The sequence below is a fragment of the Mastigoproctus giganteus genome, chromosome 7, assembly GCF_048544385.1.
Source record: "Mastigoproctus giganteus isolate SK-2022 chromosome 7, ASM4854438v1, whole genome shotgun sequence".
NCBI lineage: Eukaryota > Metazoa > Arthropoda > Arachnida > Uropygi > Thelyphonidae > Mastigoproctus > Mastigoproctus giganteus.
In genome coordinates this window covers 18886294-18905065 of record NC_143581.1, presented here as the reverse complement: position 1 = coordinate 18905065, position 18772 = coordinate 18886294, and the positions used below count along the sequence as shown (strand labels likewise).

The window sequence follows — 18772 nt, the reverse complement described above, 5'->3', positions numbered from 1 at the left end:
TAATTTGCGTCAATAAAATGGACGTTTACATACACCCCGGGGTGGTTTGATTAGCTGGGAAACGTCCGTTTCTATAATTTGTAACATTTTTTTTTTAAAGATCGTCAAGAGCGCCATCTAGTATCAACTTTTGTAACCCGAATATTTTTCAATAAAATCAACTGGCTTCGATTAATTACAAGGTATCCCCCCCACCAGAGGTCTAACTAAGTGACTGAACTATCCGACATTTATTATTGTGCTAAAGGCCATCTGTTGCTAGGCAACAGTCATTTTGATATTCAAACGGTCAAGAAACGCTGATATAGTTCAATATTTATGCGCTTAAATCAGCCAATTAATTTACTGTTTAAAAAAACAGCGATTTAAATTGAAAAAGTAAAAAAAAAGTAAAAATAACTTCAAATATGGCAGCCATATTTGTATCAGCAGACGACAACGTCATTCATTAAAGTTGTACGTTACATGAGGCAACCACGTGAATCAGTACATTTCCACATGACGTCAATCTGATTGTTTGTCTCGCGCTGCATTCCACGCGCGTGTTTATGTAATGAAACGTACATGAAATTGACATTTTTAGAGCGTTGAAATTATTATTTATTTATAAACAAACAATCAAAACATAAACAACGTATTTTAAATAAAAAAAAATTCTTTCCAGTGTTGTTATTGTTATTTTTTTATTTATGTTTCATATATCTAAGCGTAGGAGAATTTTAAAAAAAATCACGCAGACGTATTAAAACTGATTGCGCGAGCGCAAAAACCGCAGACGATTTGAAAATTGAATTTTTCTCCACGATAAACTCGACCACTTGTTTAATTACAACTATTTTAATTAACTTACCTGTCTACTGAACCTTTTAAGGGGTCCATAAGCGTCTTAGGGGGTATAAAAATAATTCCAAAATCCTGCGAACGCCAGTGTTTCCGAGCGCGGTTGATTTCACACACCCAAAATATCGTTTTCTTGGCACTCTTCGTTACTTCTCAAAGTGATGTATCCCGCGCATGCGTACAAGTGTCTCTCTCTCTCTCTCTCTCTCTAGAAACAGTTACGTATGCCAGGCACAAGAGGCTATCTCCCAGGGCAGTCGTGCATGTTGTTATCATCAGCAGAAGACTCACAATTCACGAGACTGCAACGTGAATCAGTCGATTTCCTATCTGACGCAACAATGAAATAGACTTGTGCAGCTACTATGGAGCGCGAACACACACAACTACGTTTGGTCACGGGCATTGTTGGGTTGCGGCAACGGGGGAAATGTCGTCTGCCGAAAAAGAAAAGTTGCAGAAGATCTTGTCATTTGATCAAAATAACAACAGACATTTCGCCTACTCCATCGTTTGGTTTATCGGACTTTCTTTTGATAAACTTTAAATTGGAGCCAGCTATTTTTGGCCAGATAAACACAGCTATCGCGTTGCTACACTACTAGCTGTTTTTTTTCCTTCTGCACTCATCAAGTAGTTTCGACTCACTTTACGCTCGATTTGTAATTTGCTTCGACATCGAGACGTATGAACCGAGGAAGAACTAAATACCACGTTGTGCTCCCACAATGTTGGAGCCCATTATAGAAGAGGGCCCAAATCTCCAAGGTTTTATACACTTATTAAAATAAGGATATAAATCTGGGCTTTGTTAAAAAAAAAAAAAAAAAAAAAAAAAAGATCCAATTTTTGCAGAGGAGAGGGCCCCCAAAACTGATGAATCCTCTCGTTTGCAAAATTGTACATGTCATCTGGTTGAGACTGGTTAAACCAGACGATTATTTCTTTACATTATTTGGATTAAAACTTTTTTCTGTTGTTCAGGCCTAGCAATATCCAATCCGCTCTTGCATTAATCTGTAAAAATGTATTGGTAATGTTACTTGTTGGGTCTTAAATGAACTGTTGCTAATCCTTAGAATAAAAAACATATATTAATGTTTGTTACTGAAAATGTTGTTTTTATTATAATACAATGCACTCGCCACGTTCAAAACGAGTTCTCTCGGTATTGCACTATTAAAAAATCAAAATCAAGTTTTTGTACACACAAATGTACCTTCATAACGAGTTTCCCCCGCTATAAGCTGCCATTTTACGATGGGTCACGTGCAAAAAAATTCATTAGTTTCTCGGTACCTTCACGAGTTGCCTCGGTGTTGCACCATTATTTCCTGTCATGTTAGGAACCTGAAACATTTGTTATTTTGGAATTTCATGATGTAACGTGAAAGTGGAGCATTTGTCTCGGCATTACAGAAGATATAGTTTTTTTTAATAATGCAATACCGAGACAACTCGTTTTGAACTTGGCGAGTGCGCTGTATTATCATAAAAACAGCATTTTAAGGAACGAATATATTTTTGTTATTCCAAGGATTAAACAAATTAGCAACAAGACCCAACAGGCAATATTGCCAATCCATTTTTACAGATTAATGCAAGAGCGGATTGGAAAGCGCTAGGACTGAACAACCGAGAAAAATTTTAATCGAACTAATTTAGCGTATTTATATTCATTTTAAAACAATTATTGACAACTCAGAGCTTTCTGAACAACTGATAAGTGGTTCAACCCCCCCCCCCCCTTTTTTTCGCTACTTGTTGGGTTCAGCAGAGTTGATAATGCCTGTTTTCTAAGAAGAAATTTTCCAATGCATTGAAGAAATGGACTTTATCAGTTAACCCTACGTGAAAACACTTGTTTGCTAAGATAAGAATATCCGTTTCAAAGAAAACTTTCTTTCTCTCTCTCTCTCTGTGCTTACTTTCGCTTTTCCATTATCAAATTGAATTTTACCAGCTCATCACTCAATACAAACTTCATTAAATTCTTAAGCTTTTCACACTAACAAACCTTCTATTTAGAATTTTATTATAATTAAGTGTGTACCACACAAGATGGCGCCACTTGAAGTTATCGAAATCGCGGAAGAAAAAATTATCAACTCAATCAAGTGGACGAAAATAGGAAATTAATTTCTTGTCTAAGCCACCCCCCAACCCCCATCTCCATCCAACTGGCAACATCGCCAAAAGATAACAATTTCCATTTATTACTCTTTAATTCGCAAACATTGCGTCTGATAAACTCCACTTTAAATAATTTAATTGTTAAACGAACTTCGATCGCACTTTGTCGCTCTCTACGAGGGCAGCGGAACAAACAGTCGGTTTCCCGCGATAGCAGACGACTGAATTAAACCAACAAAAAACAAAAAAAATTTTACAAAAAATGAAAAGAAAGCGCTTTTCTATTGTTATCTTTTAAACACAACGCGCAGAATGCTTGCTTTGTTAACGTTCAAAGCGCAATAATGAATGTAATGACGTTTTGTTCACGTGAGGCTTGAGGAAACGTCATTGTTACCATAACAACAGCAGTGGCTTTATGCGTTTTCAACTAATGTCGGTTGCAACGAGGCCAATTTTAATTGCGGCATTAAATCACGCATTAGGTAATTATAATAATTAATTTCGACGTGGATTAATGAGTAATTATAATTAGACGTGGTTAATAATTAAAAATAATATTTAAAAATTGTTTTTTAATTGTTATCAGAACAATTGAAATCCCCAAGTTCACATATTCTATTGTTGACAAAGTATGTAATGTACATGAGCAAGCGCGTGCTAATTTTTCCATTGTTGTGATTGCGCGTGATGGAAATAAAAGATTCGCGTGATTTTTTTCTCTTAGCGCTAAGCAGAGGACGAAATTTACATGGATAATAAAAATTCTAGATTTTAAACAATTTGAAAACCGGAAGTTCCCATTGGTGTCATTGCACGTGATGGAAACAAACGAGTTCACGTGATTTATTTTCTACTAGTGGTAAGCAGACGATGAAATCTGCATGAATTATATAATAAAAATTGTGCATTTTGTGATTGTAAACAATTTGTAAACCGTAAGTTCACCTTTTCTATTGTTGCCAAAGCATGTAAACATGAGCATGAGCAGGCGCGTGCTCCATTGTTATGATTGCGCGTGATGAAAATAAACGAGTTCGCCTGATTTATTTTCTCTTAGCAGACGATGAAATTTACATGGATAACAAAATTCTAGATTTTGTGATTTTAAACAATTTGAAAACCGGAAGTTCACCTTTTGTATGTTGATATTTCCATTGTTGTGATTGCACGTGATGGAAATAAACGAGTTCACCTGATTTACTTTCTCTTAGCAGACGATGAAATTTACATGGATAATAAAAATTCTACATTTTGTAATTTTCAACAATTTTAAAACCGGAAGTTTACCTTTTGTATTGTTGCCGAAACACGTAATCTACATGAGCAAGCGCGCGTTAATTTTTTCATTGTTATGACTGCTCGTGATGGAAATAAACGAGTTCACGTGATTTATTTTCTCTTAGTGCTAAGCAGACGATGAAATTTACATGGTTAATAAAAATTTATTCTGGTTTTTATGATTTTAAATAATTTTACCAGGTTTTTTCGCAATTTTTCCACCATTTTAAATTTTTAAAAAATATATCAAAATATGTAAATATATACAATTTGAAAATATAAAATTATTGTTATTTTTAGAGACCAATTATTGGTATTTTCAGAAACGGTTTTTATACTCGAATGGTAACAGTTTTTTTTTTTTTTTTTTTTTTGCGTATTTTGATAATTCATATCTCCATAGAGATGATTATCTTAAACGTTGCACTTTGAACCCAAACGATCAACGTCTGACCAAGTATGGCAGTCGAAGTGAAGTAGTTAATATCTTAGTAACCAGAGATAAGATGGGAAAGGCGCATGTGCGAATAATATTTAATTATTGACAGTATTTTGAATTACACAAATGACACTGTTGCAGTTACTATAATCAATAATAATTAAAAACAGGAAACTATTGTAGTGAAGATGGTAGTAATAGTGAGTTTCCATAGAAACGTGGGTTAGCAGAAGACAAAATTTTTGTGTAAATAAATGACAATTGCAAAGCAGACGAAATCTAACGGTATGATCGTTTATGTTCATGCGCAGTTTCGCGTCTGTGGGTTAGTTCAATTTTTTTCAGTTGTAACAATTAAAACAAGCAACAATATTGTTCAGATTGTTCAGATTGTTTATGGTATTGTTCTCATTTTTCTTTAGAAAATGGAATTAACAATTACTGAATAGTGAAATATAACAATGCAGTTGCTGCATTATTGCTGGTTTTTCTGTTTTGACGATTGTCTGCGCACCTGTTTGCATTGTAAGTTTCTCGGTTTTAACAATTAAAAAAAAAACAATCACTGTTATCAAACGAAGTGACGCATTGTTGCAATCAGATTCTTTCTGAAAATGAAATTAACAGAGTACTGTATATGAAATCTAACAATGTAATTGTTGAATTTTTTTTTCTTTTTATGATTTCGCGCGCTTCTTTGAACGTAAGTTTCTCATTTATTACGAATTAAAATGAATCGAAACGTTAAAAAATGAACTATCGACTGCTATAGCGTGAAACTTAACTGCAATCTTTCTCTCCTACTAACTTCTCTATAAAACTTACTTTCAAAACGAATAAAAAATTACAAAAAAATTAAAAAAAAAAAAACTTACTTACGGAAAAGGATGGCGTTTAAAGAATCTTTTGTGACATCGTACAAAAACGACAGTCGCCTTTATCTTGCCGAAAACTTTGTGCCGAGATGAATTCCTTTTAGGTATTTCGAAATCACCGTGTTTGATCGCATCTGCAATGCCCCCACGCGCATATAAAATACAGGCGCGCGCGCGCACACACACGCACATATATATAAAAAGGAGAGAAGGAGGAAGAAGAAAAAAAGTTTTAAGAGTTGGCGGGGGAAGTCTTCCTGTTCGCTGTGTTCTTATTACACCGAACGCGTAACAAAAGGAAATGGCGTTACTTGGTCACGAGCGGCGACGATTGTGGCGGCAGCATCATCTTGGAGGTGGCACTTAGAGGACGAGGATAAGCGAGGTTCTTGCGGGGCGCAGCGACATTTGTGCCGGGAGGGCTCCCTTCGATAAAAGAAGCAAAAATGTTCATTTACATTATCGCGCCCTTATCGCCGGTGTACAGTGACTCGCAACGCGCAGATAGCGTCCTTATCGAGTGCCTAATCCCGGTGTCGTGTGAAGAAATCATAGGAAAGTAAACTTTTTCCCGATGCATGCGCGGCCGAGATAGCGTTTATCGCGCCAGATAGAATGGTTATTGTTATCGGCCAATAGGAGTTAGGCTTTTGTAAACAGCGCGCTGGATGGATGGGCGCTGCCGATGCGATAACCGCGCTGTAAATGGAGGCCCACAGAGTCGCCCTTTTATCAAGCGAACACAGGCGCTCGGCCCTTGTTCTATCCCTGGCGAGAGCGACTTGCCCGCGCCGCTGCTTTCTTCGCCGTTATCGAGGCCGAACACATCCCCGTATCAGGAGGCAGTTATGTCGTCCATTGTATTAGGCCCTATCGCGCCACACCCAGTCACGTGCCGCCCCCAAAGTGACGCTAAAAATTATTTCTCCGCTCTTCGGAACCAAAGTGACACCGGGTCGGACGGACATTTCGTCGACGCAAACAAACACGACTCGGCCACAATTAATGGCGTTGCTGAAACTTTTACGCATAACAGGAATTTCATTCTCTTCTCTCTCTCCCTTCTCTCTTTCTCTTCTACGATCTCTCGATTTTTCTCTTTCCTTCTGTCCCTCTCTCTCCCTCCATCTCTTTCTAATTCTATTTCCTCTCTTCCTGCCTCTATCCCACTCTCTCTTTCTGTCTCCCGTTCTCTCTCCTTCTTTCTATTTCTCGCTATCCCTCTGTCTCTTTCTAATTCACTCTCTCTCTCTGTCTATTCCTCTCTCAGCTTTCTTTTTCTCTCATTCTTTTCCTTCTCTCTATCTCTTTCTTTCAGCTCCTCTCTCTCGTTCTTTCTTCTTCTATCTATCTCTCTCTCTTTCCATCTTCTTCTATCTTTCTCTCTTTCTTTCTTCTTATATCTCTCTCTCTCTATCTCTTTATAACTCTCTCTTCTTAGCTCTCATCTCTCCTTTTCTTTCTCTCTCTCTTTCTAATTCTCTCTCTCTCCGTCTTTCTCTGTCTATCTCAGCCTTTCTCTCTTTCTCTCTCTCTCTCCTTCTGTCTCTTTCTAATTCTCTCTCACCATTTTATCTTTTTCTCTCGTTCTTTCTCCTTCTGGCTATCTCTTTCACTCGTTCTTTTTTTTTTTTCTACCTGTCCGTCCCTTTCAAATTTTCTCTCTCTCTCTCTCTCTCTCTCTTATTAGCTCTCATCTCTCTTTTTCTTTCTCCTTTTCTTCATCTCCCTCTCTTACTAATTCTCTCTCTATCTATTTCTGCCTCTTTATCTCTCTATCCGTCTTTCTCTGTCTATCTCTGCCTCTCTCTCTCTCTCTCTCTCTCTCTCTCTCTCTCTCTCTCCTCTATCTGTATCTCTGCCTCTCTCTCTGTCTGTACATTTGTCTCTGTATCTCTCTCTCTCTCTTCCTTTTCTGTATTTCTGTCTGTTCACTCTTTTCTCTTTTACCCTCTTCTTTTTCTCTCTGATTGTTTGTCTGTCTCTTTCTCTCTGTCACACTCTCCAATTAATTCTGTCTATTTTTCTCCCCTCTGTCATATTCATCTTTTTCCTCAGTCTATCGCTCTATCTTCTCCCCTCATTCATCTTCACTTTTTAAATAAAAATTTTCCTTCGATCCTCCAGCTATCTGTTTCTCTTTCTCTCTCCGTCTCCCTCCTCTCCTTTCTCATTCCATCTTTATCCTCACTATTTTACTCTCTTTCTCCGTTTCGAAATCTGCTCAATTGCCATCATCGTCGTTTTGAAATCACCAAACAGTTGAATGCAAATAAGTACAGCAGTTAAAGAAAAAACTATTCACTACATTGAGTGGGCCCTCCAGTGGGTTCACTCTTTCTATCACACAAGTTGGCGAATCCTTTTTATAAAAAAATTATATAATAGGTTGCGCCAATAACCGCGAAATTGTCAAGAAACTGTTTAAAATTGCTCGCTTTGCAACGTTAGCCTTTATTTTAACATTTTAATCTACCCATTCTGTTATTTAATTTGTGAATGATCCCTTATCGATTAACAATATTTTGAATTTTTAACTCGAGTAATATTATTTGGGGGAAGGGATGGATTCTAATCTAGTACGCAATAAAATTAAATAAACAAAGAACGTTAATATGTCCATTAATTTGCGCTATTAAGGAAGGCTCCCTTGGATCTTCATTAGGACCTTTCATGTTTATAGGTCTGTAGACTACAAAATGTGGGGATTGTTGACAATGGTGGATTTATCTTAAGAGAACAGCGTAGGAGAAAAGATTGGGACAATCTTAGGGGAGGTTCAGCCGCATATGAAACAAATGAACGTTATATGGGGGATGTCACCATCCCCCTACTTTGCAAAAAACTTCTAATTAATGTACGGCTGATGACTAACTCATTGAGAGGAGACATCTGTGCAGTTATCTGTTGACCTTTATAAATCCCCGCCTAGCAACACCCCTCTTATCTTATCTCTTCTCGAAGTAGCAGGAAGTGGGTGCTTTTTGAAGTGCGCCACATTGTAGATAAAAGTTCACAAGTTAACCTTCGCAAATTCACCACACAAAAAAAAAAAAAACCAAAAATCTCATTTCTCACTCCAACAACCCTTTAAGACCCAGAAATTGGAATTAGAAAACGTAGGGGGGGACTAGAAAAAGAGGTCAGTAATCTCATCCCCACCCAAATGTTATTTATAAATCAAATTCGGATCAACAACCCAAAATGGCGTGTATTGTAGGGGTTTGCAAAATATCGCACTATTTGCGAAGTTTTCAGTAGTAAACACTGAGGTTATTGACTTTTCTTTTAAAAAAGGGCCTCAGCAGATAGCATTTGAATGTCATGATCTCTGGAGAAGGTCAAAAACTCGCAAAGTGTTTCTTTACCCAGATGGCGCTCTTGTAGACAGAAGATTTATTATTTTTAACAATATACTGAACGAGAAGGTGTTTTCAAACCTCTCCACCAGATGGCAGTAGTTTTATATGTACTTCTGCTTGTAATTAGTAGATGCGTTATTGATATAAGCGTTCTAATGGCAGTGGTTCGTCTGCAAATGAGATGAATAAACGTTTGGCTCTCTATTAATAGGCGGTCACTAGTGTGACCTTCCATTAGCACAGTTTTCTATTAAATATTAAGCGCAAAGTCATTTGCCATTGTTGCATGATTAATTGAACGATCTCGAAACTATTCAGACGATTTCGTTACTGTAATCGTCTGAAATACAGATCAGTCATTTGCATAAATGCTTAATGGATTTTTCTTCAGATCTACTTGACGATTACCTGGTGTTTAATAAATTATGACATTTTTTTTTATCACAGTTCTTCATCAGATAATAATGACGTCATCAAGTGAAGTGATCAAAGCACATCAAAATATAAAGGAAAACAAAATGGCGCCATCAAAGAGCATGCAACAGGAACGCAGTGTCTTATATATCGATTATATATACACTGAAAATGGTGGCCTCAATTCTTATCTAGTTTTATATATATTTTAGAAAATTATTAATTATTTATATGCTTTCTATTTATAAAATTATATTCGCATTGTTATTATTAATAAATTAAATTTTATTATTATTTTTAATAATACTAGTGATGTTAAAATAATACTAATGATTTAATACTGAAATAATACTAATGATTTAAAATCCTTCCACCAGGTGGCAGTAGCTTATATGTAGTATTGAAACAAATTTTTTATGAATAAATTGTATTGTATTATTTTTATTATTATTTGTTTTTCTACTTCTTCTTCTTATTATTATTATATTTATAATATTTATATTATATTATATTATATTATTTACATAATTATAATTATTACGATATTTAAAATAAATAAATATTATTTATTTTATTTTATTTATTTCTATATAATTATTTATTTATTGTTCATTAATTTGTAAATTATTTGTGAACTATTACCACTAGGTGGCGCACCGGAAACAAGAAACTTGATATGGATGGATAAACATCGTTTAAAGTTTTTGTTTAGTGTGGAGCATGCGCATTAGGAAAGCATTTCTTGTACGCTCTATAGTTTATAAATAAACAATTTTTATAAATTAAAATATTAATTAGGTTCTTTCTAGTGTAAAAATAGGATATTTTTCACATTTGCTTCTTTAGATAATTAAATATTAATATATTTAATAATAAATAAATAACAATAAATAATGGGTTACACATAGAGGTCGAAATTGATAATTTATATAAATATTAATATTTAATAACTTTTATAAATTTAAAATTTTAATGAATTTGATAAATTTATTAATTCTAGTGTGAAATAAGACGATAATATAATTTATTATAAAGATAAAAATAATTATTTATACAATAAATAGCGCATTATACTCAGAGGTCGAAAGGCAAAATTTTATGAGGGCCTGGTCCACAAAAAGTTTCAGGGGGGTTCACCAATGGCCCTCCCCTTAAGTACGTCCTATAGTCTGAAATTCAATTCGCATTCCTGTATTAATCAATAACTTTGAACATCGCACACATACATAAAATAAAATATCTCTATCCTGGCGCCATCTTTCGGCAATGTATGTAATTATATTTTTTAATAGCATCTGTCTTAATTATTTTATTTATTTTTATGGTTGCGCTTGTGGATATATAACAAAAATATTTAAGATATCAGTGAGTAATTACACATTATCGACAAATTAATCAATAGTTATAGTCTATTGACTAATTAATCAATAGCTGATTAATGATAATCAATGGAACAAAATTTGATTAAGCACACCAAATGCTTGGACATGATTCTTGAACGATTCCTGCACAATGCATCCATTCGTGGATCCATGGGTGGTGATAATGTTTTGGAGTGGAATCGACTCCACAAGACCAGAGGTGTCCTCAAGTGTTTTGGACCAGCCGGACATCAAGAAATCCCGGAGTTCGACAATGCAGAGTGGCGCGAACTGGTGAATGTTGCGTTCCACCTCATCCCACAAGTCCATGGTATTGATATCGAGGAAATTTTGCAATTAGAGAAGCACACCAAATGCTTGGACATGATTCTTGACGATTCCTGCACAATGAATCCACTCGTGGATACATGGGTGGTGACAATGTTTTGGCTCATGAGTGTATGTATTATACCAAATCATAAAAGGTAGTTATACACTAGTGAAAACAATTAACGGACCACAATGGGTGTAAGGTGGTTGTGTAAATATGATGATATACAGTACATGTCTCATGATGTGGTTGCAGATGAATTCCGAACATACTGCTGACCAGCTGTGTCCATTGAGTTGAACCTTGTCCACCAGAATGAATTCTTCGCCTTCAACACAACTATATGGTAAGACCATTGTAGGAGGTTTTGCAATCTAGGGTCTTATGTTGATGATATGCAGGTCTGTACAACTACAGAGTCTAATACCAGAACTCCACCTCCATCAAACTGTGTTCCATTACGTACAAAGGTTGTTTTAGGCACCTCTTTCATGACACGCTAGAGGCCGACAAGAATCAAATGATAAATCCACCTGTAGCTGGATTCATCTGTGAAGACCACATGTCATATTTCTGTCAATCCAATTACGATCCCTCGACTGTCCACATTCTTTTGGATCTGAGATTAAGGACACCGAATGGAACGCTCACCATGGGTTCTTCTCGCATGAAGTCCATATTCGTTCAGATGATTTCGGTTGGTTTGGATGGACATCCGTCTCGCTGCTGAAAATGGTACAATTAGCTGGAGCGTTCAAGGGTAGACCGTCCCCTCAGCAGATTTGGATAAATCCGTGTGAGATGACGTTTTCGGATTCATCACTACGATAAAAGACAAGTGTGTTGTCTTCAGCTATAGTTCACTGATAAGATGCATCTGTGGCATGCTCGAGCATTTAATGAATCGAACCAATCTCTGAATTTGTAGGTTCTCGTAAGGCCTTTATTTATCGAACGAGATGTTCATGGCTTGGGTGTGAAAGGTTTATTTGAGGAGTCTAGTAATACGTTACTTTTCCATAGTCCCCTTTGGAGTCAATACTCTTCTGCTACTGATGCTCTGGTGCATCAGTAGCAGAAGAGTATCGAAGAAAGCTTTCTCTTGGAAAGAAAGAAAGAAAACTTTCAACTCCGAAGAAAGTTTTCTCTTGGGCCTCTAGGAATGCATCCATTTCAGCAATAAAGTCACCGTAGGTGGGAAATTGAATGCCAGTCTGATGGTGCTAGGTCTGGTGAAATGGAGGATGGTCCAATATTTTAAAGTTGCACTAATGCAGTGCAGCCATGGCATTAACAGACTTATGAGGTGAGTTGTTCTGGTGACACTCCTTTATTGAGTGTTCCCGGGTGTTTGTCTTTGGTGGTTTCACTTTAACGCCTTACATTGACTACCTAATTTGCCCCTGCAACTGTCTTTGATTGTTACGCAATATAATCAGAATTCTTTCCAGAACAAAGTAGTTGAAGGTGTCAATAAATATAAGTGTTAATAAATAATTAATATTTATTTAAAGCCCATGAAAAACATCGCACCTCCCAACCCTCAACCCATCCAGTTCTATGTGTCTGAAAACTATTCAAAGTTTTGTCCACTCTTTTATAAAACTTCATTTTATGAAAAGCCTCTCAATCATTCCCGTACTCGTGACAGTTTTAAAATACTTCATTAGCGCCTGCGCAGTAGATAAAAAAAGCTGCACGATTAACAGAAGGTCATGAAGTCTTTTCGAACTGCCAGCTACTCCATTTTCTTTTATCTCCTCGATCTTCTGAAGTTCGCAGGAAAATAAATTTAATAAGACTCACTTATCAGTGGGGAGGCTAAAACAAACAGGAGGTAGAAGGGCCCTAATCTGCGATCATCACTTATCACGCAGGGGGAAAGTTGAGAGACAGTTTAAGCATGAATTGCTTTCATCGTGATACAATCACGCCATGATAGTGTTAACAAGTAATACCCCCACACATTTTCCGATACTCTCCTGTTATTTGCATAAAATACTGTAAATGTGGCCTGGAATCGGGTCTACTTCGATGAAGCTGTCTGGATTTCGAGTGTACTCTTTGAATAACTCTGAACAGTTGACACACGGGTCAGCAACTGAGAGTTATTCTTAATTTTAGGACATTGTTCACGTTTTCGGCGATAGATGGCAGCACATCCGTTTTGTCCTCTTGCTCTCGTGCGCCCTCCCACACTGGCTTGAAAGGACCTGAGTTCGAGACCCGCCGATGACGTGTGTAATCTTTATTGGGCTTTTTCACAACGTGGCCAAGTTAATCGGTCTCAGGAGAAGGTAGCATTTCTCGGTAATTCGGGCTTTTTGTCCAGGCAAACAGCAAATTGACCACAGAACACACACATGGAGCAATATGACCTTAGTCCCTGATGCTCCAAAAACAACTGTGCCTTCGCGGTGGTTATAAACTAGAAAGATAATCGATCAGTACAGCCAAACCATTAATTATAAACCAATCGAATCTATCAATATTATCAGTACTTATTATCTCTCTGCACAGATGAACTTCAAAAGGCTTCCACAGTGTTGCGTTGTTAGTCGGTCTCAGGAGATTGGGTGAGCAATTTCAGAAACCAGGGTTTTTCATCCATCCACAAAATCAGACTGTCCAATATTTGCAAATTTAATTTCTAAGTATAAACCATCCACAAAATGCGCCCAATATTTGTAAACTTCATTTCTAACCAGAAACTCGAGTTTTTCACCCTTCAAACATAGGCAAGCTAATCACAGAATTCTCTAAAATTCTATCAACTCCATTTTGATGGAACTGAAGTCTACCATTCTCCTTGGACCTCTTTATATGGTACACCGCGGTCTATCCTTGAATATTCTTTGAACTCCCTTGATGGAAGTGGATCAGGAACCACTCGAATTTTTATCCATCCTTAAAATCAGGCCGCCAAATATTGGTAAATTTTCTTCTAACCACAACTCGAGTTTTTCATTCCAGAAACAAAGGAAAGCCAACCATAGAATTCCCTGAAATTGTATGAACACCATTTTGAGGGAACTAAAATCTACAATACTTCTGGAACCTCTTTATATGGTACATGGCGGTCTACACCATCAAGGGAGTTCAAAGAACTCCCTTGATGGAAGTGGATCAGCAACCACTGAGAAATAATACTCTATAGATTAATGTGTGCATTCGTTTGTTTATCGAGCGTGGTGATGCACCCCATCAATATGTTGCACTCTTGAACTATCTTGTGTTCAAGAGTGCAACATACCAACTCTTCTAAGTTTGTTATCTAAGTCGACCATTCCTCTAAGGAAAAGATTCTTTCTAGAGTTACAAAGCTTGAGATAAAGAAAGAGAAATAAACAAATTACAAAACATGTTGATACACAGACCGATTGAAAAATCGATAGAACGAAAGTAAATCTATTAGAATAAAGAAATCTCTTTCTCAAGATTGTAAATGGATAAGTTAGGTGATAGACCTGAGTTTCCGGAGCAAAAACCATGCTACCGTTGCCTGAGATCGATTAACTCAGCCACATTGTCAAAAAGACCCATAGAAACTCCTCTCGTTATTGAAAGAACTGGAACTCAGGTCTTTTCTACCCAGTATGGAGAGGACAGCGATCTTACCAACTATTCTACTCACGAGGACTAAGAATGGAAAGGAGTTGGACAAAAATTCGATTTCATCAAATTGTGGCCACCAAACGATTAAATCTCATCGATCGATTTAGAATTAAACCAATCAAAAGACGAGTTCTAAACGAATACATGTATTATCTTTCTACAAGTACCACAAAGACCACATACAAGATTCAACTACACCTACCTTTCTTAATAATTTTCCATCTAACTTTAATTCGGAACCATCCATCCAACAGTAGTCCATCAAGTATTATGGCCTTGAGGGGCGGATGCGGGTTGAAACAGAGATGAGATCACGTCCCGTTTTGTCGTTTGGTTTTGCAATCCGTTCCCGGAATTGGGGACTTAACAACAGCGTCTGTACTATCACGCGCTAATCATTAATGAACGCGCAAGCCAATAATAGTTGGAGTGTCATTCTCTGACATTGCAGAGTGATTTCGTGTCACTGCGGATTAAACAAATATTTACTGCAATACCTTCGGTCGTATATTTAGTAGGCAAAGGGGTGGGTGTGGTGATGTTTATTGCAGCCGTCCCTAATCGGAGACATCTACAGAACGTGTTATTCGGTTGCAGTTTCTTCCTCATTCTCAAGGCCGCGTCTTTCAACTTGGGTCTGCGAAGCCCCTCCCAGACACTGTGTCACCACGCACAAGCTAACAAGCCGACGGGTTTCGCTATATACCAGATGACAACTGCGATAACCCCTACCTCTCCGGAGTGGCGTCGTGCGTAATTGAAAACCGGGGTCGAAACTCGAAGCGTTCGCTTTTCTATGGTTCCTGGACAGTTTCAAGCGGAATTAATTTATCTTACTTTGTAATCTGCTGACTACAGTGCATTCATGACCCGCCCCGCTGCCTCCTCTGTTAGCTATCAACAGCAGAAGACAAAAAAGAAAAAAACTTTACTGAGAGTCACGTGATTTCCGAGATCTGTTGTTGCGAGCGCGAGCTGAAATGCGCGTTTAAAAATTCCATTGTTTAATTTTTTTTTTTGGGGGGGGGGGGATTTCCAAGTAAGTTAATTGTTGGGAGAAAAAATCGCTTTATCTACTCGTTAATTTCCATTGTTAGCTCGCGACTCGTGAAAGAGCAAATGATTTTTCAGAGAATCGTCTGCGTGGAGTTGTCTTTTGCATAGATAAATGCGGTTAAAAAAGTTATGTATCTTACCGGTGTGTAGTCAGAATGGAGCTGTTGCTGTCGGCTGCCTCAGCGTCCCACCAAAAGATCCGCAATAGCGTTGGAATAAAGAAATAAGTGGCCACTTTCATTTAGCGTCTGTTTGTCGAGGAGACGGATTCTAAAAAAAGGTGCAGTGGGTTTTGGGGACAAACCATATGGAGCGTGGCAAAAGCGTCATCGACACACTGGATTCATTGAATCCCTTATCGGGGGAAACTTGATCGGTCAGATGGTGTTTCCTACTTTGTCCTATCTCGGTTGCGCACTCGCTGTCACCGAGACCTTTGTGGGAGGTCTCGAGTACCCCTTTCGCGTTCGAATCGCCGATAACGAAAAAGGTGCAGAAACACCAGCAGATTGCAAAAAACAACACTTGTCGCTACTTGAAGGAACTGTTTGGGGGAGGTGGGGTGGGGGCGGGTCGCATTACGCGATCCATTCGTCACACAGGGGTGCCTATCTGGTGTAGGCTAAATTAATCTGTCTCACGGCATAAGACACGCTACGAGCTGGCGTTCGTGGGATACGCTAACGAAATTCCGACGGGGCACTGGGGAGAATGACACACTTCCCCCCCTACTGGGTTTCAACAAGTTACGCGTGTGGGTGAGAAAGAGAAAGAGAGAAAGAAAAAGACGAAAAGGAAAGAGAGATAAAGAGAGAGAGAAACGAAAGAAAGAGATAACTAAAAGGAGGAAGAGCAAGAAAGAGAAAGACAACGAAAAGGAGAGATGAAAAGACTGAGACAGAGAGAGAGAGGGACAGAATGAAAAGGAATGAAAGAGAGAAAACAAAAATGAACGAACGAGAATATGGAGAAAGAAAAGGAAAGATAGAGAAAGAAAAAAAAGGAAACTGAGAGAGAGGAAACAGAGAATAAGAGAGAGAGAGAGAGAGAGAGAGAGAGAGAGAGAGAGAGAGAAATGGAAAGCAAGAGGGAGAGAGAAAAAGAGAGAGCGACATCAGATGGGAGAGAGAGGAGATGGAAGGCAAAAAAAGAAAGAGGAGGAGAGAGAGGAAGAAAGAGAGAACCGAAGAGAGAGAGAGAGCAAGTAAGAGAAAGGGAGAAAGATGGAGAAAAAGAGACGGAGATAGAACGAAAAGGAAAGGAGAGAGAGAGAGAGAGAGAGAGAGAATAAGAGAAACGGAGAAAGATGGAGAGAAAGAGATGGAGGAGATAGAACGAAAAGGGGAGGAGAGAGAGAGAGAGAGAGAGAGAGAGAGAGAGAGAGAGTAAGAGAAACGGAGAAAGATGGAGAGAAAGAGATGGAGATAGAACGAAAAGGAAAGGAGAGAGAGAGAGAGAGAATAAGAGAAACGGAGAAAGATGGAGAGAAAGAGATGGAGGAGATAGAACGAAAAGGGGAGGGGGGAGAGAGAGAGAGAGAATGAAGAGGAAAGAAAGAGAAGAAATAGTGGGGAAAAGGGAGCAACAGAGAAGAGAGAAATAAAAATTAAAAGAAAGAGATAACCAAAGGGGGAGGGAGAGAAAGAATGAAAAGGAAAAAGAGAAATAGAGAGAACGAAAAGGTAAAGAAAGAGAGAGAAAACGAATGGATGAGAAGCAGATAGAGAGAAAAAATGGAGGAATCGAGAGAGAGAGAGATAACAGAAAAGAAGGAACGAATGGCGACAGATATAGAGAACCGATAGGAGAGAAAGAGGGAAAGCGAACAGAAAGCAAGAAAGAGAGAGAATGAAAGCGAAAGAGAGAGAAAGGAGCGATAGAAATGGAAAACCAAATGGAGAGAGAGAGAGAGAGAGAGAAAGAAAAGAAAAGAGACACAGAAAGAAAGAAAGAAAGATACCGGAAGAGAAGGAAAAGAACTGATTGATGGAGAGATAGAACGAAAAGAAATGAAAGAGGAATAGAGAGAACGAAAAGGAAAGGAAGAAAGAAAGAGAGGAAAAGATATGAAAAGGAAAGAGAGAAACAGAAACAAAGAGAGAGAGAGGGAAGACGGAGAAGGAGATAGAAAAGGGAGAAAGAGAGAGCGAACGAATAGGAGAGAGAAAGAAACAAAAAGGAAAGGAGAGAGAGAGAAAACGAAATGGAAAAGGAACAGAGAGAGAAAAGGAAAAAAGAGACTGGGAGAGAATGTAAAGCACAGAGAGAGAGGGGGGGAAAGAGAAGGAAAGAGAAAAAGAGAGAGAAAGATAGAAAATAAAGAAAACAGAGACTGAGAACAAAAAAAGAGAGAGAAGGAAAACAAAAGAAAGAGAAGGGGAGGACAAGGACAGATAGAAGAAAAATGAAAGGAAGAGGGAGAGAGAAACAGACAAATGAATAAAGCAGCCAGACAAGAAAGTAGGCTCATAAGCCTACTTTCTTATGTGGCTCATATAGAAGTTAAGTTCCGAACCCGATATGGGTTCGGAACTGAACCATTTAACATCATTTCAAAGACTGCAGCACGAAGAGAAATTATTGCTCTGCAACAACAACTTGCCACAGTCCGCAACCACAAGTTGCTTGTGCCGCACGTCTTTAAATTGGTCAAAACCCTAAGTTTCAGAAGCATCTGCGCTCTGCTCCTGCACACCCTCATCACACTCCGACACCAGTCACGAATCGAGCACTAATAAAGACGGCAAACGGTCTTCTGCAGCTCTCGAAATCTTCTTACTCTCGACATCAAAGCCATAAACACATCCGCGAAGGAGTTTCGCTTTCTGCCCTCAACAAGAAACCAGAACTCCTTCACTTACCACCCCCAACAACTTAAATCGCTCAAAGCGAGAAGTCTTAAAATCAACGAGTCCGGAATAGAGAAAGAAAGAGAAAGAAACGCGCGCAGATAGAGCGATGGAAAGAGAAACGTCGAACGCTGATTAACCTTGGGAGACGCCGTGCATGCGCGTAACAATAATACCATTTCCTCTTTAATATCTGGCTTGCACAACAGTTCCAGA

General features: G+C 38.1%; 1 protein-coding gene across 3 annotated transcripts in view; it reads right to left on the bottom strand.

Moving 5' to 3' along the window:
• Positions 1-18772, bottom strand: part of LOC150082609 (zinc finger protein ush-like) — a 58392-nt gene that overhangs the window by 23901 nt on the left and 15719 nt on the right. Inside the window, exon 1 of one of the 3 annotated variants that reach the window (XM_090377543.1) lies at positions 14854-15102. The exons of the other annotated variants lie outside the window; for them this stretch is intronic. Within the exon in view, the coding sequence (XP_090233669.1) occupies positions 14854-14913 (60 nt within the window). The 5' untranslated portion in view covers positions 14914-15102. Of the gene's footprint in view, positions 1-14853; positions 15103-18772 lie in introns of those variants that run through there. 3 annotated transcript variants of the gene reach the window in all.